Source organism: Paroedura picta, chromosome 1 (assembly GCF_049243985.1).
Source record: "Paroedura picta isolate Pp20150507F chromosome 1, Ppicta_v3.0, whole genome shotgun sequence".
Lineage (NCBI taxonomy): Eukaryota > Metazoa > Chordata > Lepidosauria > Squamata > Gekkonidae > Paroedura > Paroedura picta.
This window is the reverse complement of record NC_135369.1, coordinates 151209047-151232545: the sequence shown is the minus strand read 5'-3', so window position 1 is coordinate 151232545 and position 23499 is coordinate 151209047. Positions and strand designations below refer to the sequence as shown.

The 23499-nt window shown below is 43.6% G+C and overlaps 2 protein-coding genes across 7 annotated transcripts in view; both read left to right on the top strand.

The window, feature by feature from the left end:
- LRRC1 (leucine rich repeat containing 1) overlaps nt 1-4585 on the top strand; it is a 121637-nt gene extending 117052 nt beyond the window's left edge. Inside the window, exons 16-17 of the mRNA XM_077308830.1 lie at nt 2346-2438; nt 4030-4585. Of these exons, the coding sequence (XP_077164945.1) occupies nt 2346-2438; nt 4030-4182 (246 nt within the window). The 3' untranslated portion in view covers nt 4183-4585. The remainder of the gene's footprint in view (nt 1-2345; nt 2439-4029) is intronic.
- A 9321-nt stretch (nt 4586-13906) lies between these two features.
- The window catches only part of MLIP (muscular LMNA interacting protein), an 87359-nt gene continuing 77766 nt past the window's right edge, over nt 13907-23499 (top strand). For 5 of the 6 annotated variants that reach the window (XM_077308790.1, XM_077308821.1, XM_077308813.1 and 2 more), the window contains exon 1: nt 13907-14048. In XM_077308790.1, the coding sequence (XP_077164905.1) occupies nt 13983-14048 (66 nt within the window). In that variant the 5' untranslated portion in view covers nt 13907-13982. The remainder of the gene's footprint in view (nt 14049-23499) is intronic. The other variant, XM_077308798.1, reaches the window with a different exon arrangement.

Below are 23499 nucleotides of genomic sequence, written 5' to 3'. Positions count from 1 at the left end.
GGACATAATGATGTTGCACTAACAAGAAGAGTTAAAATCTCTTCCTTTGAGCTTCGGAATGATAGAATCGGTGACTGTTTTTTGTAAGGTGGCCTTTTTTTAAAAGCAGAGTGACCATACCTATCTCAGAAACTACATAACAGAAATGTAATTTCCACTGGATCTCATGATGTATGGATGCTGGGGTGACAGATCTTTCCTACATCCCTTCTCCCGGCAGTCTTTTCTGAATGGGACAGTTTTTTCCCCTGGAGTTGTGGACTCCCCCTAGACTAATAGCCATGTTATCTGTGTGTGCTGCAGTCAGGAGGGAGAAAGAGAACAGAAAGGGTGAAGTTTCCCACCCTGCAGCCTCCTGACCCATGTCAGTGTTAGTTCCTATGGATCAAAAAAATGCCAGAATAAACTTTCCCCCAAAAGGAAATGGTTGCTGTGGAAAGAGAGAGATAAAAACATAAGAGAAACCATATTGGATCAGGCCAATGGCCCAACCAGCTCAACACTCCGTCATGCAGTAGCCAAATCCCATGTGTCTTCAGGAGGTCCACCAGCAGTACCAGAACTCCAGAAAGCCACCCAATGTTGTCTCGCAAGCACCAAGAATGCAAAGCATCACTGCTCAAGACATAGTGTTCCATCTGTACCTTGTGACTAATAGCTACTCATGGACCTCTGCCCCATATGTTGATCCAATCCCCTCTTTAAGCTTTGTATGCTTGTAACCACCATCACCAGCCTCTTGTGGCGCAGAGTGGTAAGGCAGCGATATGCTGTCTGGAGCTGTCTGCCCATGAGGTTGGGAGTTCGATCCCAGCAGCCGGCTCAAGGTCGACTCAGCCTTCCATCCTTCCGAGGTCGGTAAAATGAGTACCCAGCTTGCTGGGGGGTAAGCGGTAATGACTGGGGAAGGCACTGGCAAACCACCCCGTATTGAGTCTGCCATGAAAACGCTGGAGGGCGTCACCCCAAGGGTCAGACATGACTCGGTGCTTGCACAGGGGATACCTTTACCTTTACCTTTAACCACCATCACTTCTTGCAGCAATGAATTCCCCACATGAATTACTGCTTGGGTGAAGAATTACTTCCTTTCTAAGCTTGCTGCTCATTAATAGCATTGAGTCTCTGCTAGTTCTTGTTTTTTGAGACAGGAGAAAAGTACTTCTTTCTCTGCCTTCTCTATTCCTTGCATAATTTTGTAAACCTCTGTCCTGTCACCCCTCCGTTGTTATTTCTCCATGCTAAAGAGACCTAATTTAACCTTTCTTCACAGGGAAGGTGATCCATCCCCTTAATCGCTTTACTCACCCTTTCCTGTATCTTTCCCAGTGCCATAGTGTCTTTTTTGCAGTGCGGTGACCAGAACTGTACATTGTATTGAAAATGAGACAACACTATAGATTTCTACAGGGGCATTATGAGGGTGGCTGATTTGTATTCAGTCCCCTTGCTAATAATCCCCAGCATAGCATGTGCCTTTCTCATTGCGGTCACACACTGTATCGACATCTGCAGTGACTTACCTACCATAACTGCAAGATTTCTCTCCTGATCAGTTGCTATCAGTTCAGCCCCATCAGTGGGTACTTATAGCTGGGATTTTTTGTTCCAATGTGCATTACTTTGCACTTGCCCAGGTTGAACCTCATTTGCCACATTGACTCCCATTTGCCCAACTTCAGCAGATCCTTCTGGAGCACCTCACTGGATTTTGTAAATTCTGGCCTAGAACCAACAGCCCTCATTGGATGATGCAGCAGGAACACCCTCCCCCCCATTTTTTTTTTGGATTTTTGAGAAGAAGAACTGGGTTTTTTAAACCCCACTTTTCACTACCCAACAGAGTCCCAAGGGAGTCTCAAAGTGGCTTACAAATACCTTTCCCTTCCTCTCCCCACAGCAGACACCTTGTGAGGAAGGTGGGGCTGAGAGAGTTCTAACAGAACTGCTCTATGAGAAGAGTCCTAAGAGAATTGTGAATAGCCCAAGATCACCCAACTGGCTGTATATAGAGGAGTGTGGAATCAAACCTGGTTCTCCATATTAGAGTCCACCGCTCTTAACCACTACACCACACTGGTTCTCAATGGTCTTGAAATTTTGAAAATCATCTTTCAGGATGTTGAAAGAGACTGTTGAGAGGAAAATGGGAAAATCCACATCTGCCTGCATCTCTCCCTTCCAGATTTACAGAACTGAGATGAGAAGGGGAGGAAGTGGGGGGTAGCTGGCTAAATATAACCTGCCATGCTGCATCTGAAGGAAAGACATGAGTACATAACTGCTTGTTAGTTTAAGAATGTCCAAAACATTAGATTGACTACTTCATTTTACTATTTTTAAAGGATGCTCGTATTTCAGAACCCAGCACACCTGATTCCGGTTCTCTACCATCCTCTAAAAGTGGCCCTTTCCAGACAACAAACCATGTTATAATGGTATGTAATGATGGAAAACAAAATTGGGGATATGTTAACAAGTAGTTTTGAATGTTGAACTTTTACGATACAGTTAAATCTTTGTCTCTTGGCAGTTGGGCTTTTAGATGGTCAGATTTTTGTGCTGATTTTATAAAAACCCAGCAGATGTCAGTATTACCCTGAATTACCATTGTCTTAGATGCTGGGAGATAAAAGTTGCTTTCCAATAGTTGTTATTGATTTGTTTTATGCTCTTTCTTCTTAAGCAAGTTAAAAACTCATTGAGAGGAAAGCAGTTTTATATATTGGTACATATATGGCCGACCTCCAGAAATGTGTACAGACTCATTTACAGAATTATTTAGGCATATTCTTGCTTTGGCATTGACCATTGTGGTAAACAGTTTTGCTTCATATTAGTAGACTGGAATAAATTAGAATGCTATATGTTGAAATTTACTAATAGTTTGCTAAACCTTTATCAAATATCAGAAAAAATCTCAAGAAAGCTTATGATCAGGTAACTCCCTTTTTCTCTGTATCGAATGAAGGGTAACTTGGCGGGGACCTCTTCCAATGGAAGACTCCTGTCTCTTGGAGCTGATGAAGGCTGAATAACCAGATAATTTAAGTACTAGTAGATGTTTAAAGTAAGCCTGATGAAACAATCCTTTAGGAAAAATACTGTGAATCTTAAAATTTTAAACTAGGTTCTTCTGACTAATGACAATGCTTACTTAGTAAGCATTGAAATTTCCCAAGACAGATCAATCAACTTTGATATTTACTAGCAAATGTCAGTAGTTTCCAAGAGAGACCTCCTTTTCTCTTAGTTTGACTCATAAGAGACCAGTGTCAAGCACTACAGTTGAGTCAGGTCCTGCTATTTGTTCGCCTTTGACTTTACATTGGGATTAATAAATTTTCTCTTTTTAGCCTACTTTATAGTTTGCTACTTTTTCTAGCCTGTCTGATGCACAAAATTAGAACAGCTCCTAGACTTTTTCAGCCCCCAAACTGTAAATCAGATTATACGTGTAGGCAATGTTAATTGTGGCAAATTGCCAGCACAGTTAGAACCCAGTATGTGTAGTAGTTAATAGAGTAGAATTTAGGATACCCACAAATCTCCACTCATCCATGAAGTCCCCTGGGTGACCTTAGGCCGGTTACTCTCTCTCAGCCTAAACTGCCTCACAGAGTTCTGGTGAGGAGAAAGTAGAGGAGGGTAAAACCATGTACAGAGCACTGAGATCTTTGGAGCAAGGTTAGTATAAATATCCATTAATCAGGAGTCCTTATAACTCATGCATGCATGCATGCATGCTAGCACCCTTACCCAAACATGTAATGCACAGAATGAATGACTTCCAGCAAGAAAGAAAAGTAACAACAATTTGGACAGGCATTCCTGGCTATTAGTTAACCTAGGGGGAAAGGAGACAAAAAGACACTGTACAGTAATGAACATCATTTCTTATTTGATCATTTAAATGCCTGGAGTTTTCTTTGTTCTTCAGTATTGTGGATCGTCTGACTCTTCATTTCTCCCTTTTCCTCTATTGCAATTGACTTTTTTTTCCCTCTGTACTTTTTTGTGGTACCCCAGATACCTCGCATCATCCTGACACGCCCATCCACTTCTGACGAAGATGCTGACCAATTAACTCAAGACCATGATGACTCTGAGCCTGAAGAAACGGACTATACTGAAAGCCATTTCTATTCAGACTGTTTAAACCATGCTTTTTATCCTCCTTAATAAAGTATTCTTCTTAGGGGGGGGAAGGCTCTGTGGTAGTTCTTGCTCTCATGAATGTAGTACTTTATCTGCACTGCCTTATTAGACGTTGAATTGATTACAATTAAATTTAATTTTGACTGACAAGAAAACACTATCAGTGTACCAGTTTCCCTCCAACTCGACTTGGGCTGTGATTTCCAAAGCTGAAGTACAGCCAACTATTACTTTTGGAAAAGGTAGCAATTAAGAGAGTTTTAAAAAATCACTTCTTAAGTACATTTAAATAAGGTCATTGTTACCATGCAGAGAACATCTTATTTTGTGTCAGAAAGGGGGAAGACCAGGGCCATTGAAAGGTTGGTGGAGTGACATATCCCTATTTTCTGTATCAAGACAACTAATGTACCTGAACTAAATGCTTTGATTTGAAGTTTAGCTTTTATGATCAGCTTTTATTTGAATAAAATATTATTTTTCAGTTAAATCAATTATCGCTGCTTTCTTTGGAGGCAAATGGATTTGAGCCCACTCCAAAAATCTAATAGAACCATTTACTTACACATTTTAGTAACCTGCTTGCAATTTTGTTCATAGTGGCATTTCACTGAGAAACCGTGTGGGCATTCTTGCAGCTCTTTTATTAAGCTGCTATATAAATTCTGGGCATGTTCTGCAGGGCCAGTTTCCTTCTGGAGAAGAGAGACCAATGGGCTTTATAAAACAATGTGGGCAGTCAAGACAGAATATGAAGGTGGCAAATGCCAAAATGATGCTGGTCCAAGAGCAACATTCCAAACACCACCTCAGTGCAGAAAACTATCAATCCATCTACTTTAATCTCCCATTCCCTTAGAGGTAGATTGACTTCAGTGTGCATTCTGGTTAGCTTGGGGGAAAGAGGCTTAAAAATCTTGAGCTTAAAAAGCCTAACTTACTTCCATTTGTTGACAGCGGAGAGAAGGCTCTGGGACTACCATACTTAGCATTTATATCATGCTTCACTTCAGTGCTTAAACGGCTTTAGAATTACATGGGTGACTGTTTTGACATCATAAGAAGTATTCCTCTCCCTGGGGGAGCTTAGTAATACATTATTTGGAAGTCCATTGAAGTCCATGTGCTTGGAAACATGCACCTGCGCTCAAGATGGTATTGCTACTGGATCTGATGAATGGATTCTGTAATAGAACCATGACTGATTTGTGTGAAAGTTGCATCCCCCCCCCCCATTTCATACCAACTTTGAACTTCATTTGCTTGGGAGAAAGTTCTGTAAATATTTAAATAAATATCTTGAAACTTAGGCAGAATTCTCTGGGTGAAACTAGGATTAGAGATAAGCAGCCCCACAAAATGTTTTCAAATGGAGCATAGGTTCTAAGGACAACATATATTCATAGGATATATGCAGGGAAAAGTGCAAACTCACAACAGCAATTGAACAGCTTCATGTTTATGGTAGACCTTCTCCTGACAAATACTGACAACACCAGCTGTTATGGAAATGTTCTTTTACTTCAGGTGGCTGAAAGATGATGCTCCTGATCAGAGACCAGTGGAGTATGCTAGCAATTTTTATGCTCAACGACTAGATTTAGGACAGTATAAATTTCTTTCCCCTTGTTGGTGAATCAGTCTTGATGATTGTAGCCATTTATCTTCAAGCCCAAACCTGCTAAAAACAATAACACTTTTTAAAAAGCTTTTAATGTTCAGTTGTTTCCTGTTTGCCTCGCTGGGTCTAATTCATTTTCTAATCTTATTCAGAATACAAAACATTAGCAGAAAAAGTCACAACGGTAAAGAGAATTCTAGACATGCTATGCATACATATGCTATGCAATACACATTGCAATTTGTTCCACAGATATTTAACCAAGTTTGAGAGTACATAACCATAAGATGATGATCTATGCCAAGTCATTTGATATAAGCTTCATCATCATCTTTATTATGATGATAAAATATCAGGTTAAATAAAACACTGGCAGAAATTAAATTAAGCTTTGCTATTATTCAAGACTACTGATCAGTTAGAATTGGACTAAAATATTGACAATGTGTACCAGTTCTAAAATCATGTTAGGATACGCTATAAACGTGAGAACCTGTCTCCTTCCAAACATAGGTCTTTGGTGGACATTGAAGACAGCATACTAGGGAAATAGAAAGCACAGAAGGTGCTGGCCAATATAGGAGTTTTTCCTCTCCAATAATAAATTTCTGAGAATCCGAGCCGATGATAGAACATATCATCTGTGACAATCTGGCCCTCGCTGGCAGCTGTGGCGCCAGGAGCAGGTGAAGGACAGGCAGAGTGGTGGATGGAGGGAAGGAGTGGGTGGTTCACAATCGCCAACCCTCTCGGGATGCTATGGCCATTCGTTCACTTATGAACTGGCCAGGGAGCCTTGCATCCAACTGCTACCAAGTACAACCTGCACAAGACAGCCCTCTGCCACCAGCATGGCTTCCTCCATTGCCCACGTGGACTCCCCTACCAGCCTAGCTGGTTGCCCTGTGGCTGCCAGCTTCAGGACTCCACCGTCACCTCTACTACTGCCTATGCCACTGTGGCTGTGCCCACACTGTCAGATGCTGAGGCAACGGCGGTGGCAGCAGAGGCCACAGTGGCACTGACAGAGTCCTGAAGCTAGCAGCTGCAGGGCAGTCAGGGCAGAGGAGGCTGTGATAGCAATGAAGGAGACCGTGCTGGTGGTGGAGGTGGGCTGCCCCCAACAGATTGTTCATGCAAGGCTAGCCGGGTGGGCTAGCCAGTTCCCCTGAGGCTGCCAGCTTCGGGCCTCTGCCATCGCCACTGCAGCCTCTGCCGCTGTGGCCTCTGCCACCACCACCGCTGCCTGAATGTCTGGTGGTGTGGGTAGGGCCATTGCCTTGGTTTCCACAGGTGTGGCTTCTGCCTCGACCTCAACTGGTATGGCCACAGTCTCCTTTTCCATCTGCCTCCCTGACTTTTTGCAGCTACTGCCTCAGTTTCAGCAAGCACAGGTGTGACCACTGCCTGGGCTAACACCACTGGCCACCCCCCTGCCTCTTCTGGCTTGCTCCCTGGGGTGGGACAATGGACGTCATTTCCATCCCAGGAGGCAAGTCAGAAGATGTGTGTGTTGTACATATGTTTTAGTGCTGCTGGAAACACTTGCTGGGCGCTACGTCTTGGCTGTTAAGCCTAATTCATTTCCCAAATAGTTTCAGTTGATTTATGATGGTTTATATTGAAGATATTGTGAGAGGAGAGGAGAACTTTATCTCTGTCTATTTTTACAGGTTCCCAGTTGATTCATTGATTTATGAGCAAATTATTAAATTTACCTTTATTCTTGAAGTAATAATGAAATCAATGCAAAAGATCAAGAATTTCAAGGTGATGCATGCACTGTCTGGTTAAAAATACTACACCATGCATTACCTGGGAACTCCTTGTTTTTGGCTTCATGCTCTTCTTTTCACTCCATAGTGTAGACCTGTGGTCATCCAGAAAAGAAGATGAATGCTAGTCTATTCCTTTAAATATTAGAGGGCATTTCTACTTTGTCCTTGCCAACTTTGTCTGCAAAGCATTGAGACCATCCCACGACTGAAGATTCCATCCAGCCTGCCCTCCATCTTGGTAAATACCCTAAACTGAAGCTTATTCAGGCTTCTTTTTTTTTTTTTTTTGCCTTTGAACTATCAGGTGGTAACAACCACATTTGTATTTTGTATTCAGAATCTTCCAATTCCCATGTACAAGTGAGAAGGTTTGACACAAATCCATGTTCAAGTGGTTCCTCTCTGAAAAACATATAGGAACTGTATAGCGCTCCAAGTTCCTTTGCCTTTGTTCTTTAGGGGTGAGCATAACACTGGGCATCTCATGCTACATACAACGTTTTCTCATTGCTATCTTGTTATCTCACCCTTCTCTGTATTATTTACAGAGCAAGCAGCATTGTCCTAAGAGTGACAGCAACAGTCGGAGCTGCGGAATGTGGACTGTGATCCACCGTAAGATTAACTTCCCCCTCGCTCTAAGATTCTATGTCAACTGAAAGATAAGGACACTGCTGATAACAGAGGGCAAAATTCAGGAAATTGTGTTTCATTTCCACTAGCATAAAATGATATGTAGGACTAACCAGACTGCCCTGGGGATATTTCTCAGGACGGGACTTCAGCCCTGAACAGTGTGATATAGAGATATCCCTCAGGATATTCAGACTGAGCTGCTCTTCACCACACTATCTGGTAATGTGAAAGAAAAGTGCTTCAGTTTCTCTTGTAGTTGGAAGAGTTTAATGGTGGAGCACCTGTTTTGTAGGTCTAAGTGGGTAGCTGTGTTGGTCTGAAGTAGCACAACAAAAGTTGAGTCCAATAGCACCTTTAAGATCAACAAAGGTTTATTCAAGGTTTGAGCTTTCACGTGCAGGTTTGAGCTTTCACCTTGAATAAATCTTTGTTGGTCTTAAAGGTGCCATCGGACTCAATTCTTGTTTTTTTGTAGGTCGGTAGTCCCAAATTCATTTCATTTCTCATCTCAGTCAGATTAGAAGGGCAGGGAAGGTCCGGAGTCCAAGCCAAAGTAGACAGCTGTGGGTGGGCTTGATTGGATCCAGTTCTTGTTGAGAGGTCATAGCTCAGCTGAATGCCATAGTGCAACCCCACACACACACACACACACACACACAACCTCAAATCTACATAAATTCTTTGCAATGTGTCTTTTTTGTGTGTGTATATATTAATATATTTCTGTGTTGCTTCTATTCCAGGGTGGTTATTCCTGAGGTGGTTATGCAATACATATCAAAAAGGCATATCGTCTCATAATTTAGACATGAACAGTTATATTCAAAAATACCACAACAGCAAAACAAAAATCCAGACACTGCATTCCAGGCTCAGTTTCTGCACAGTATCAAAAGGTCTTCTAAATTACACAATTTTATAAGATCTCCTGAAATCACATTACAAAGAACTGCAGGGGAAGTACAACATAAAATGAGAACAAATGGGGAAAGATTAATCCCGCATACATCTATGTAGTTCTCAATACAGACAAAATGTGGCTTTTGAGGACCATTCAGTCATGCATCTCTTCTTATAGAGCAAATGTCACAGTTTCTCCCACTTTGGTGAAAACTTATTTATTTATTTATTTATTTATTTATTTATTTATTTATTTATTTATTTATTTATTTATTTACATTTATATACTGTCGTTCCCAATTGGGTTCACGGCGGTTCACATGATAAAAGAATAAAAACACAATAAAACCCATAAAAACCTGTAATTACAATTTCTAAAGGTGACAAGACGGCAAGCGAAAAAAACTAACTAAACTCACCCTCTCGACCAGTCAGGGCCAGCCTTCTGACTGACTTACTGGCGAGAGTGGGGAGACAGATCTATTTATTAACAGATGGACAGAAGGACATGGGGGATCTCTGATTGAATAGCGGGCCCTGCCCTGGCCTCAACCGTATGCCTGGCAGAAGAGCTCCATCTTGCAGGCCCTGCGGTAAGTTGACCACTCCGACAGGGCCCTCAGCTCTTCCGGGAGCTCATTTCACCAGGTGGGGTATCAGGACCGAAGGCCAGGCGAGCATCCCAAGGGCCCGGGACTACCAGTAAGTTCATACCTGCAGAGCAAAGAGCCCTGCAGGGGGCGTAAGCAACCAAGTGGTCTCGCAGGTAAACAGGACTCAGACCGCGTATAGCCTTAAAGGTCAAAACCAAGACCTTGAACTTGATCCGGAAACAAACTGGTAACCGGTGCAGATGTCAAAGCACCGGCTGAATATTGGCCCTCTATAAGTTACATCTTATAGTGGTAAGTTCCACAAGTCAGTTACCTTTGCCTGAAGAAGTACTTCCTTTTCTCAGTCTCAAATCTGCTGCCAGTCAGTGCTAATACTGTGGGAGAGGAGGAGCAGGTTTTCTCAGTATAATTTCTCTGTGCCTTGCACCAAGCTCCTGTTGTGCCTCTTGAAACCTCAGGTGCTTGAGTTTTATACCAGTGGCAAGCACTCTTGAACATTTTGGCAGCCAGTTTCCTTTGAAAGATGCAGTGAGCTATACAAAGCATCCCCAGTGTAGCCGCACCCTAGATTTATGTACTGTAGCACTATATGAGCAGTTTTATTCTCAGTCCCTTTCCTTATAATTCTTAGTGTTACATTTGCCCTTTTAAAAATTGCTTCCGCACAATAAATTGATGTTTTCAGTTAGGCATCTACCACCCCTTCAGGTCATCATCAATCTAGATGCCCCTCATAATATACTTTGGGATATTATCACCCATCTACCATTTCTTTACCTGTTGACCAAGTTTGCAGAGTTCTTTTCTGGAGATACAAAGCCTTTGTTTTTCACAAACTTGTCAGCAGCACACAAACCCCCTCCAGCATTTTGATGACCTCACATCTCAAGCAAGGTGAGATGGCGCCAAAGGAGAACAACCTGCTGCTACAGTGTGAAAATCAGTCCACAGTTTACTATTGACACTAATGTCTGACAGCAAAGTACAAGTCTTGGCAGAAAATAACTGTAGATTAAAAAGTGAGAGGTTACTCAAATTTTTAGAAGAAGAAGAAGAAGAAGAAGAAGAAGAAGAAGAAGAAGAAGAAGAGTTGGTTCTTATATGCCACTTTTCTCTCCCCAAAGGAGGCTCAAAGCGGCTTCCAGTTGCCTTCCCTTTCCTCTCCCCACAACAGACACCCTGTGAGGTGGGTGAGGCTGAGAGAGCCCTGATATCACTGCCCGGTCAGAACAGCTTTATCAGTGCCATGGTGAGCCCAAGGTCACCCAACTGGCTGCATGTGGGGAGCGCAGAATCGAACCTGGCATGCCAGATTAGAAGTCCACACTCCTAACCACTACACACATCCCTTAAAGATTCTTGCAGTTGTCACTGGTATCCATGTGCTAGTACATCCAGGGACTCAAATATGACTGTTCATGGCTGTATTTAATGGCACATATGTTAATGTTCACCTGTGCAAATTAGTAGTTTATATGAGGCTTGAGAGAGGGTTTAGTGTTATTATTTTAAAAACAACCCTCCGATGATGAGTTGTGCCACAGGGCTTCTCTCTGGCTGTGCTGCTAGCTGATCCCGAATCATCACTGTGAATTGCTTCCCAGGCAACATTGCACTCGTTGGTGTGGCAACCAGAGGGTGTGTTGTTGTTGTAAACCTTGGAATCTGCTGTGGAGCCAGGGAATGAGTCCCCTCCCAGCACAGTTGCTAATATTGGACTCATGACCATCAGCCATGAACTGCCGCCAGGTTATTCTTCTACAGCATACAGCATACCAGACCCTGCAAATAAAAAGGGACTGAATGTATGTAAAAGTGTGTAGGGCATGATATCATAAGATTTCAGGCCCAAGACCTTGTTTTCTAGATATCCTTCCCTTTTGCAGATGAAAGACCTTACTTATATACTGCCTGATGATATTTAAATGTTTGAAAGGTGGTCACTTGGAGGAAGGCAGGGAGCAGTTCCAGTTGGCAGCAGAGGATAGGACCTGCAGTAAGGGCTTTAAAGTTTAAACTACATGTAGAATGGTAAAGGTAAAGGTATCCCCTGTGCACGCACTGGGTCATGTCTGACCCTTGGGGTGACGTCCTCTAGCGTTTTCATGACAGACTCAATACGGGGTGGTTTGCTAGTACCTTCCCCAGTCATTACTGTTTTACCCCCCAGCAAGCTGGGTAGCCGGCTGCTGGGATTGAGCTCCCAGCCTCTTGGGCAGAGCTTCAGACTGCATGTCTGCTGCCTTACCACTCTGCACCACAAAATGTAGAATGGTATTGCCTGGATATCAGGAAAACATTTTTCACATAATAGTACAGCAGTGGAACCAGATGCCTAAGGAGGTAGTAAGCTTCCTCTTACTGGTGGTCTTCAAGCAGTGGCTGGACAGGTACTTAAAATGGATGCTTTAGGCTGATCCTGCACTGAGCAGGGGTTGAATTAGATGGCCTATATGGCCTCTTCCAACTCTATGACTCTATTCTATTGTAAGATGTTTGGGGCAAACCGAGGAAGAAGATACATATTTAATGAGACAAGGCATTAGGCGATCTCTGAATGGTTTTCCCCTTTAATTGTTTAATGGTAAATAGCAGCTTTGGGAGCATGCAGTTTGGATCACTGAGGCCGAGTGAGGCAGAGGAATTGAACCCTTTCCACCCTGCATGCAATTTACCCTGGGAAAGCATAAAGGCAACCTGTAGTTTGCCTAACCACTACACCAAACTGCGAGCCAGTTTGGTGTAGTGGTTAGGAGTGCGGACTTCTAATCTGGCATGCCAGGTTCGATTCTGCACTCCCCCACATGCAGCCAGCTGGGTGACCTTGGGCTCATCACGGCACTGATAAAACTGTTCTGACCGGGCAGTGATATCAGGGCTCTCTCAGCCTCACCCACCTCACAGGGTGTCTGTTGTGGGGAGAGGAATGGGAAGGCGACTGTAAGCCACTTTGAGACTCCTTCGGGTAGGGAAAAGCGGCATATAAGAACCAACTCTTCTTCTTCTTTCTTGTCCCTGGGTAAATCCTTGCACCAAGGTTCCGTAGAGGTGGACAGGGTAGCAGTGGCGGTGGAAGATCATGTAGTACATTTGATGGCCCTGATCCATCTGAGCATTACAGACAGGTAGGCCTGCAGACAAAGAGTCTACATAGGCCCTTTGCTACATACCAGGCAGCATTGCTGCCTTGTGATGTGTATGCTATAATCAAGTACCATAAGAAAAGGACTGACAGATTTAGAGCCAACACGGATGAGACAGGAGGGAACCAGGATGAAGACAGGAACCATGCAGCTCTAGATCCTAATATTTCCACGATCACATGATGGTTTATGAGTCACTCCTTCAGTGGTTACTATTGGAAAATGTTGTCAGAGATACCCTCCCCCCAACTGTTCAAATCTGCAAGTTTCAAAACAACTCCCAAAGTGTCTTGCAATTGCCTTCTCTTCCTCTCCCCCACCAACAAACACCCTGTGAGGTAGGTGTGCTGAGAGAGCTCTGAGAGAACTGTGACTGGCCCAAGGTCACCCAGCTGGCTACATGTAGAGGAGTAGGGAAGCAAACCCGCTTCTTCAGATTAGAGTCTGCCGCTCTTGACTACTAAACCAAGCTGGCTCTCTACGCCAAGCAGCTTTGGTATTTGTCACATGAAGTATTTAAATGGGAACCACTGCCAAGATGGAAATGACATTTTCATTCTGTTCCCTTCATAATAATTTGCACTGTATCTTTAGACTACTTTTTCAGAATGAGGGAGTTTAGAGATAAGAGAGAGAGAGAGAGAGAGAGAGAGAGAGAGAGATTTCTATGAAGCACCCACTGGTAGGAAAAGAGAAAGGTGGGTGCATGCATGCCTCTCTGGACTGCAGCCATGCATGACACCAACAACAAGGATTAGCGTGAGAGATGCTATGAGTCTGCATTGGCTTAACTGTGACCTGTTTTCTGAAATTCATTTGTACTTCCAGCATCTTCAGGCATCAGAGCTTATTCCATGAGTTCCAGGTAATAGCAATTTTGTTGTGATACCGCACGTGTTAATTAACGTATTCAATGCTAAGTTGGCATTTATTATCTCTAGCCACTTGCCTGTCTTCCCGCTGGGTTCTATTTGTGAATTTTCTAAGTCTATAAATGGAAACCTTAGCTAACAAGAAATTATCACCCAGACAGCCTGATACAGTTCTGCCTCACAACCTGAGCCTGAACAGTGGCAGTGCCTAACGTGGAAGGCACTTCCTTGGGGGACCTGGATTTTGCTGTTCCTGAGCAATGGAGTTAGGAAAGCACCAGAGAGCAACCTTAACAGCAAAAACTTTATGGAAGGGGAAAGTGAAGGTAAGGTACAGTTTACCTCAGAATTATTGGCTAACTTGGAGTTCAGGCCAGAATGGAGCTGTTACATAGCAAAGGAGTTTCCAGTTACTATTTTGATACTTCCTCAAGTCAGTGACCTTGAAGCTTAGCAGGTTTGATAAGAGTGTGTTGAAATTAATTACTCTGATAGATTTCCGTGAGACTTTGAATAGGAATTTCTGTTCTTCATTTTCTTTAAAAAACAATTAACTGTATTTTTACTCCCGTAGTTATTTCTGTGAAATAGGGTTTTGTTTAGTTTTTTTTAAAATGAATTCCATGTTCTTGTAATGCATTCTATAAAATTCTGCGATGAGCAGTTTGATTCAGTAATCCTGACCACATGGTGTGTTATAATTACTACCTAGGTGAAACTAGAACATTGAAGGACAGCAATTTCACTTTTGTTTACAATCTGTATTTACTACCCTTTGGATCCTGGCAGAAACCTGCATGCACAGAAGCAAGGTTCTCCTGCCTTCCTCTCCCCTTACTGCCCAAAAATGCTCCCTGAAATGCTGTTTCTTGGGGACATGGGGGCCCTTAAAAGCAGCCTAAGGAAGAGGTTGGAGGGCTTCTGTGGGGGTGGGGAATTGGCAAAGTCACCCCTTCTTGCATGCGTGGTTCTTTTTGACGGGGTCCAGTGCTACAACTCCAAAGGAATAACTGGAATCTGCTTATGCCAAGAGTTGTTCTCTGGTGGCATGAAGGCGCCGTGTTATTATTGACTCTGAAAACTGATAAGCTGTTTTGTTTTTTTTTAAAGAAGTTGGCATTACTTGAACCAAGTGAGAAATTAGAAACTGTCTTGCATTCTTGGACAGGAAGGCAATACTACCGAGGCATTGGTCCTTTTAGCATCAGAGTATGTGTGGCAGAACATTGACCCAGCCTTCAGTTAAGCCCTTATTTTTCTCTCTTTACTCCCCTTAAGTAAATAGTATGTTCTATAGAGGGTAGAAATGTTTCGCTAATGGAATCTGGCAGTTTCATCTTTACAGCCTTGATATAAACATTGCCTTATCTATTCCGGTGTGCTACAGAGCTTCAGTTCCAACTCAGGGTCTCAGTAGCCCTGGCACAAGGCGACTGTCACCCACCGGAACTAAAGGAAGAACAGATGCAGATGGGCGAAGTAGCACAATGAAATCAGAGTCCAGTGGCACCTTTAAGACCAACAAAAGTTTATTCAAGGTGTGAGCTTTCGAGTGTAAGCACTACCTCAGACTACCATCATGACAGTGGAAACATAAAGCAAAAATTAATTCTGTTAAATTAGTAAACTGTGTCAACTACAACTGAATTCGAGGGGACTGGTTGGCTGTTCCCTCCCCAGTGGCACGCACACCACAGCCTCCCTTGCCACAGAGCTCCCTGGGACTTGTAGTCCCAAAGCAGTCTGGTGCCCCATGGGTGTGGGAGCTTCCCCGCCATGGCAAACGCTGCCGGGGTAAGTCCCATCTGCCCTTCTATTCCCATTGTCATGATGGAAGTTCATAGTCTGACAAAGAGTGCTTGCACTCGAAAGCTCACACCTTGAATAAATCTTTGTTGGCCTAAAAGGTGCTACCGGACTCTGATTTTATAGAGGAAGAACACTTGGTTTTTATACCTCACTTCTCACTACCCGAAGGCATCTCAAAGCAACTTACAATCGCCTTCCTTTGCTTTCTTCACAACAGACACACTGTGAGGTGGAGCCGAGAGAACTCTGACAGAACTGCTCTTGTGAGAACAGCTCTAACAGGACTGTGAGAGATTCAAAGAAGTAGCCGTGTTGGTCTGAAGCAGCACAACAAAACAAAATCAGAGTCCAGTGGCAGCTTTAAGACCAACCAAGATTTATTCAAGGCGTGAGCTTCCGAGTGCAAGTTTGAGGAAGAGTGCTTGCACTCAAAAGCTCACGCCTTGAATAAATCTTTGTTGGTCTTAAAGCTGCCACTGGACTCTGATTATGTTTTGTAGGACTGTGAGAGGTCACCCAGCTGGCTGTATGTGGAGGAGTGTGGACTCAAATCCAGGCCATTGCTCTTAACCACTACACTAAGCTGGCTTGGTGTAGGTAAGAGTCTAGTCTCTTTAGCAGGCTGAATTAAATGGGTATTTCCATACCCTCCACCGATGAAAACAGGAGGACACTTCTGCCCAAGGCCTCATTCCTAACATCATCCCACATGTTCTGCCAAAAGTTCTGTACCTGCTCTAGCTGCATTGTTTTTCTCTGCAGCAGCTTTTCAGTAGTAGTTTTTGTTCTTCTGTTTCAAGATTTGCTAGAAAAACTGTTAAGTTCCCTGAAAGGAGACCACCAAGGAGATACCAAGGAGATAAAAACAATACCTTTAATGAAGTTCAAAAACTAACAAGGTCCTTCAAACAGCTGCAGCTGCCGGGGCAAAACAAAAAGCAAAAAGTGAAACAAGGCGTGGAACATAATCAGCCTAATTAAGGGATGAGCTCCAACCCCATCACACTTGGCAAACCAGAGAGGCCAGTGCATAGTGTGTCCTTCAGTTTATCATCCACGGATCAAAATCTACCTCAGCAGCTTCAGCCTGCGGAATGACAGGCTGCATACGGTGCCCATTATCATCTATGCACATATATTGTACATGCCTTCTCAATAGAGATTTGAGCGCTGGCATCTGAGAAAAAGAGTAAACTCTGAGAACTGAGAATCCTCACGAACATTTTAATGAGGTATCCCCCAAAGGTATGTGTATGCGTGTGGACAGAAAATGAACAAAAAATAAGGACTGAGATTTACCTGAAACAAGGGTACCTGGAACACAAGGATTTTTGATCTGGCCTTTGGTTTTCAGAAGAGTAAAGGTTTATTTTGGTCAAAAATGCCCCCTGAAGTGTTAGTAATTCTGCTTCAGTTCACATGGGTAAACTTAAATATAATTTACATTTCTCACTGTACTGCTTCGTTGATTTGATGATTCATAGGGTGTTTCCACACAAGGGCCAATGTTGCCAATTGGTCCCACAAAGTGGAAACGCTATTTTTAAAAGTGTAATCTCGGCGTTACGCATACCTGCTTTTTTAGTGGAATCCAGTAGCGTTTCATTCGTTTCCCACAGGTTTCCGGTCTCGCAAAAATCGCTAGACAGGATGCAATTTTTTTCTGTGCTTTGTCCTGCCCCTGGCCATCAATCAAACGAACAGCCAATAGGTGATTGTTATCATGCTCCAGGAAAGCCCCTTTCCCTTTAAGAAAAGTTAAAAAAAAACACGTTGTAACGAATAAGCGTTAATTCGTTGCAACGGAGAGACCCATCTAGCTGGCAGCTGGCGTGTGAGCTGGCGATTCATCATTACCACGCTCCCCCGAGTGAAAAGAAAAATCCCCCCCCGAACGGGCCCGATTTTCGGCCGAAAATAAGGGGAACTTGCAAACGGGGCTGTGTTGTGCTTGGGGACTTAGGGGAGCTTTAAAGCACTTCTTTGGAGGGACTGTAACCGAAGAAACCTCGCTGGGTGAATGAAGGCTCACTGGTTCTTTGCTTTCTGCTCACTCCGAGAAAAAAAAATGACGATCGCTTCGCCGGAAGTTCTGAGGAGAGAGCCAGGGGGAGGGACTTTGTTGGAACCGCAACGATGGGAATGCACAGGTCTTTTTCTCTAGTGTGGCAGATTGTTTGCAAGAGTATGGCGCTTCTCGGAGGGTGAATCCACTTTTTCCGATTTCCCTTTAAGTGCTACAACGAAGCGCTTTTCGCGGAACTGTTTCAGGAGTGTGGCAGATTGTGTGTGACGTCTTGCGGAACTGCAAATTAGTAGCGTTTACAATTTGCAAGCCTTCTGCTACATTAAAGTCGTGCGGAATGGCCCATAGTCTTGTATTTTGAAGAGAGGGACTCAAGTTGGAATATAGAGAACAAAATATATTGATTCTGCATGGTCATTTTGTTGAAATAAGAAAATCTCAAGGTTTAAATAATATATTTTTTAAAAATGTTGCTCACAATGCCATCATTACTTCCATCAGAATAGGATTTTAGAGCAAGTGCCTCAGATGGAGCTTCTAAATGCAATTTTGTTTGCTCTGTTACCTTTTTTTGGGCGGGGGGTAATACTATGGAGTGTCTTAAACCTGATACAGTTCAGGGATTTAGCCTATCAATTTGGCCTTGACCACCATCCTCCCCTACCTTGTGTCCAGATTGCTTCTCTTTTGTACCTGATGTATCAAAACACTATAGACAGTGTTACACACCATGGTATTATTGAGGGGGTCATTGTGGTACCATGGTGGAGGAACCCTGTTTTAGAGAATGCCTAAAATATTACTGCACATATGACTTCCTGAGTGATCATCTCACACATTGGTTCCAGGAACTGTCATGCATCAGCAGGACATACACACCCTTAGAAAAATCCTGCGCATTTTCTGTCTAGTGGGGTAGAGAGACCAGTGATTGACTCCAGTGCCAACTTAGTGCCACATCACCAGGGATGCTGGGGAACACAGAGAAGCCAAAATGTAACCTGGGTGGCATGAGAGATATATATGATGTTGACCTAGTCTCTTACCGTGGTATGTGCCAAGCGATCACAGTGCATACAAAAATGTATGAATATATGTACATGTGGGACTTGGATGACAACAGCATTATGGCATACACAGATCAAACATGAATAATGGCTGAAAGGGATTGTATTTTGGATTCTGAAATTGGGCTGAGTGGCCCTAGTTGATTCGACAGGGAGACTGTATACAGAGTAGCTGGACACAAAGTGCTCCATCATGTAAGAAATATGGAAAATCCACTTTCTGCATCCGAGTAGTGTCATAAGCTAAAGTGAAGTACAGATGTAAGCTTTAACAGGGGTGCATACACATTAACAGCAGACTTGTGTGCTTGTGAGAATGACTGCCCTTTCTTAGCTCAAGAAAAAAAAACCCACTCGAGTTCTATAGTCTGTAAATAACAGTGTTAATGTTATCTTTAGTGTCATCTTCTGTGGAAAGATTAGGGACAACAAATCTGTAGGTGAAATGACTTTTAAACCATGGGCCTTACATGCTATACTGACATGTGTGAGTTTTTCCCACACAACACTTCTTTTCAGTTATGAGTGGAAGTCCATTTCCACAGACATATTGCATGGGCAGGCAGGATATATTGGCTAGAACTCAGTTGTGATAGGGCTCTCACTACTGTGTCCATAGTGCGTGTCTTTTCTGCATTAAAGGAGGACTCCATGAGCATTCAACCGGGAAGAGGAATGCTCTTTCCTTCCCCTGCTAGATCAGCCGCACCTCCTGCAAGATCTTTCCCCTTCTTCTGACCCTGTTTCCGCTGCTCCCCTCTGCCTCAGGGTAGTACTTCCCCTCAAGCATATTTTTAATATTATGTTAATAGGAAATGGATTTACTGGCAAAGGATATACTTCCTTATAAGACCAAAGGTGATCACTATTGGAAAGTGTTTATTCCTACAGATGTGCCACTAGCAGTAACCACCCAGGTGACAACCTCAATCTCTTGATCCTGTGCGCGATGCAAGGCATTGGGTCAAGACTGCAAGTAATGCAGCACAAGTCCTTGGAACAGGTTCTTCCATCCAAACCATTTTCACCATTACCTTATCCCTCTGAGTATTATTTTTAAATAATGAGAGTGATCTTTTTATATTTGGGAGTGTGGAAACATACAAGTCATTTGCATGCCAAAAATCTTATTGTAAACTAGCAGTAAAGCCCGCTGCACCCTGAAATGCAGCAGGCGCTAGCATGGCGGCGGGGGGGGGGAAGGTTGCAAGAAGGAAGAGCATTTAAAATGACAGGGCAGGCTGACGGGAGGAGGCCTCCTTCCTCCCCCCCCAGCCTGCCCTGTCATATTGCAATTGTGCCAAGGCCGGGAGCTGGCTCCTGGCTGCAGCGCCATTTTAAATTGACAGGTAAATGCGGGAGGAGAGTGAAGCCTTCCCCTCTGCCCCCCCCCCACACTTACCTATTGCCCTGTCAGCGGCCAGAGGCAGACTGGCAGCAATGCCCCCAAATTGCCCTTCACTGGGCATGGCCTGTTCAAGGCAGGGCCCAATCGGGACACACTTTGTGCATCCTGATTGGGCCCTACCTTGGACAGGCCATGCCCAGTCTCCGCCATGCCCAGTCTCTTAGGCTGTTATTTTAACAGTGAAGTTCTGTTAAAAATTGATATTAAATGGGTTTCATCCCAATATAATGTCTGACAAAAATGTTTCCTAGCATAGAGTAGGCCACTATTGCTAAACTCTAGGAAATCCAGTTTTCTGTCAGTTTCATATCCTTTGGTTGCAAAGAGCCAGCCATGTCTATTGTAGCCAAATAAAAAGAGTGAAGAGAAAGAGAAGAGCTCTTTCTATATCCTGCTTTTCACTACCAGAAGGGGTCTCAAAGTGGCATACAAATACATTCCCCTTCTTCTCCCCACAACAAATACCCTGTGAGGTCGGTGGATCGGAGAGAGCTCTAAGAGAACTGCTCTATGAGAATTATTCTAAGAGAACTGTGACTAGCCTAAGGTCACCCAGCATGTGGAGGAGTGGGGAATCAAACCCACTTCTCCAGATTAGAGGCCACTGCTCCTTGACGACTACACCACACTGGCTTTAAGTAGCCTTTAAAGACTGACCACATGGGGCAGAACGAAGCTGTGACACATGAAAGCTCCTATAGAAATACTGTGCTAGTCTTTCAGGAGCAGCTAGGCTTCTTTGTCCTCATGCCCTTTGGCAACCCAGACTGCTCATAGCTTTTAGAATCATAGAATCATAGAATCATAGGGTTGTAAGGGGCCATACAGGCCATCTAGTCCAACCCCCTGCTCAACGCAGGATCAGCCCTAAGCATCCTAAAGCATCCAAGAAAAGTGTGTATCCAACCTTTGCTTGAAGACTGCCAGTGAGGGGGAGCTCACCACCTCCTTAGGCAGCCTATTCCACTGCTGAACTACTCTGAATGTGAAAAAAATGGCAACTGGCAACTGTTGGCAACTGTTGCTTTTGTAGCACTATTATTTGATGATAAAGAGGAAAAGTTACTATGCTGTTCAATATAGCAAATGAGCAGAGCTATCCTGAGTAGAGGCCAATGACTCCCGTGGGCCTAAACGGGCGTCACTTTGCTTAGGCCTGCATCAGAGGCAATTGTGGTGACTGTAGATGCATCTGATTCACAAACTACTAGGATTTATACATATTGTCAAGTCGCCCCTCAGTCCATGGCGTGTATTCTAGTAACAGAGGAACCAAAGTCCCAAGAGCCATTGGGCTTGCCTCTTGTCGTCCTGTTTTTCTCTGTGGCCACCTTTCCCCCCTCCCTTTTCGCCCTCCTTGCTGGGCTCTCAGCCTGTTCCCAGGGAACGGAGAGTGTCCTTTGTGAGGCTCTCTCTTGTCTGGCATGTTATGACTCTAGTGCAGGGGTAGTCAAACTGCGGCCCTCCAGATGTCCATGGACTACAATTCCCATGAGCCCTTGCCAGCATTCGCTGGCGAATGCTGGCAAGGGCTCCTGGGAATTGTAGTCCATGGACATCTGGAGGGCCGCAGTTTGACTACCCCTGCTCTAGTGGATACTTCTTGCTGCCTTTTGGGCACTGTATAAAAAGTGTAGCTTTTGCTTTGTTCTGATTGCTCCTTGAAGATAAGTACCCGTCTGCCAGGAGAAGAGCAAATGGCGAGAAAGTGAAGTGTTGATGGGGCTGGGGGGGATGGTGGTGGTGTCTATAACGCGTCCCAGGACTGGACTTGCCAATTGTTCATAGCAATAGAGTTTCTATTATGAAGCTTCCAGTTGTACCCTCTTGGACACAATAAAACTCTGAACTCTTTTCTAAGGAGAATGTCTCAGTTTTTCTTGTCTCCTTGCTCAGTGACACGTGTGCTGAGAGAGGAGCAGCCAATGTTACCATATTTTGTCTCTGGAGGCAGCACATGACAACACTTAACCACTGCTTGCTCTGTTTAACCTCATGTTCTCATCTTCCTTGGCAAGTAGGAACCGCTCTCAAGAGACAAGAACAGCTCCATCACAGCTCTGTCTTGCATGTCCTTAGAGCGAAAGAGCCCATGCGTTGGTAGCTGTACTCATTTCTGTTATCCTAGCTGGAAATGGCAGGGTCATGCTCTCCTTAGGAAAGGCAGAATGCTCACACTGGTAGTAGTCATAGCTCTCCCCTGTTTATCCCCTGCAAAAACAGCTCCCCACCTTCCCAAAACCCTCTATAATTACTGCAGCTGCTCTGTCAGTGTTTTAGCTTGACTGTACCTCAATGTTTTGCAATCGAATTTCTCAAGGAGACGATTGATAGGAAGTTGAAGTAAAAAGGAGATGGACAGAGTTACCACGTCTTTATTCTGACATTTAGAACATACCGTACATACAGGAAAGAAAAAAATGTTCTCCATCTTCTCTCTGCACTGAATTTCACATACCTAAATTTGTCAGGCACTGTTGCCAGCATAAAATCCACAGGGAGAAATTGAAATAGACTCTTGTTGGAGATAAAATTACTGTCTGGCACCTCCATCAGAAACATTTCATGATGACACAGCTGCCAAGTGTCACCACAAACTAGGGGAACATCATGTTGAGCTGGTGCAACACTTGGTGGGTTTCATTCTAATCACATTTGTTGGTGCAGCAAATCTCTGGATTGGGGCAGAATCTTGTAAAGACTTAAGTGATTTAGTAATCTTGGCACAGTTTCAGGTATGAAAACAATTTCCCCAAAGTGAAAGATACCTCCAATGACTTTTGCTTCACCTGGGGTGGCTTGAAAAGGAGAGAGTGCACAAGGATAAGTCTTTCTTTGCCTGGTTGCCTAAAAACTATTATTTCTTGCCACAAAGATCGAACATGTAGCTATAGAAGCATCTAATAGATTTTATAACTGCAACACTTTTAAAATTGTCATCTAGAAATATGAAATCAGAGGGTGAAGTGCTTCATAAGCATCAGTACTTTTAAGTTTGTGATTCCTGCTCCTTTATAACAAGGGAAATAATGGTGGCTGATTGACCCAGTATCCTATGTGACTCCCCCCCCCAAACATGTTTAAATGTGGGAGATACACATTTGAGGTGACCTTTTCATTCTCAGTGGAGTGGAATCATCCTCACAAGAAAGGCAGGCAGAGTTGTATAAGGAGGGGCAGCAAATATTTCCTTTTGGTAAGTCAAGGAAATGAGCTAAAGCTGTCATTCTGATTAGTGGGACAAAGTTGTATTTACTTATTCAAAGGCCTGGCAGGGGTGGTAAACACAGCAGAAGACAGAATCACGGTACAGGATGATCCTGACAGGCTGGAAAACTGGGATGAAATAAATAACATGAATTTCAATAGTGATAAATGTAAAGTTCTGCATTTAGATAGTAAAAATCAAATGCATCATTATAGGATGGATGAGACCTGTCTTGGCAGTAGTATGTGTGAAAAGGATC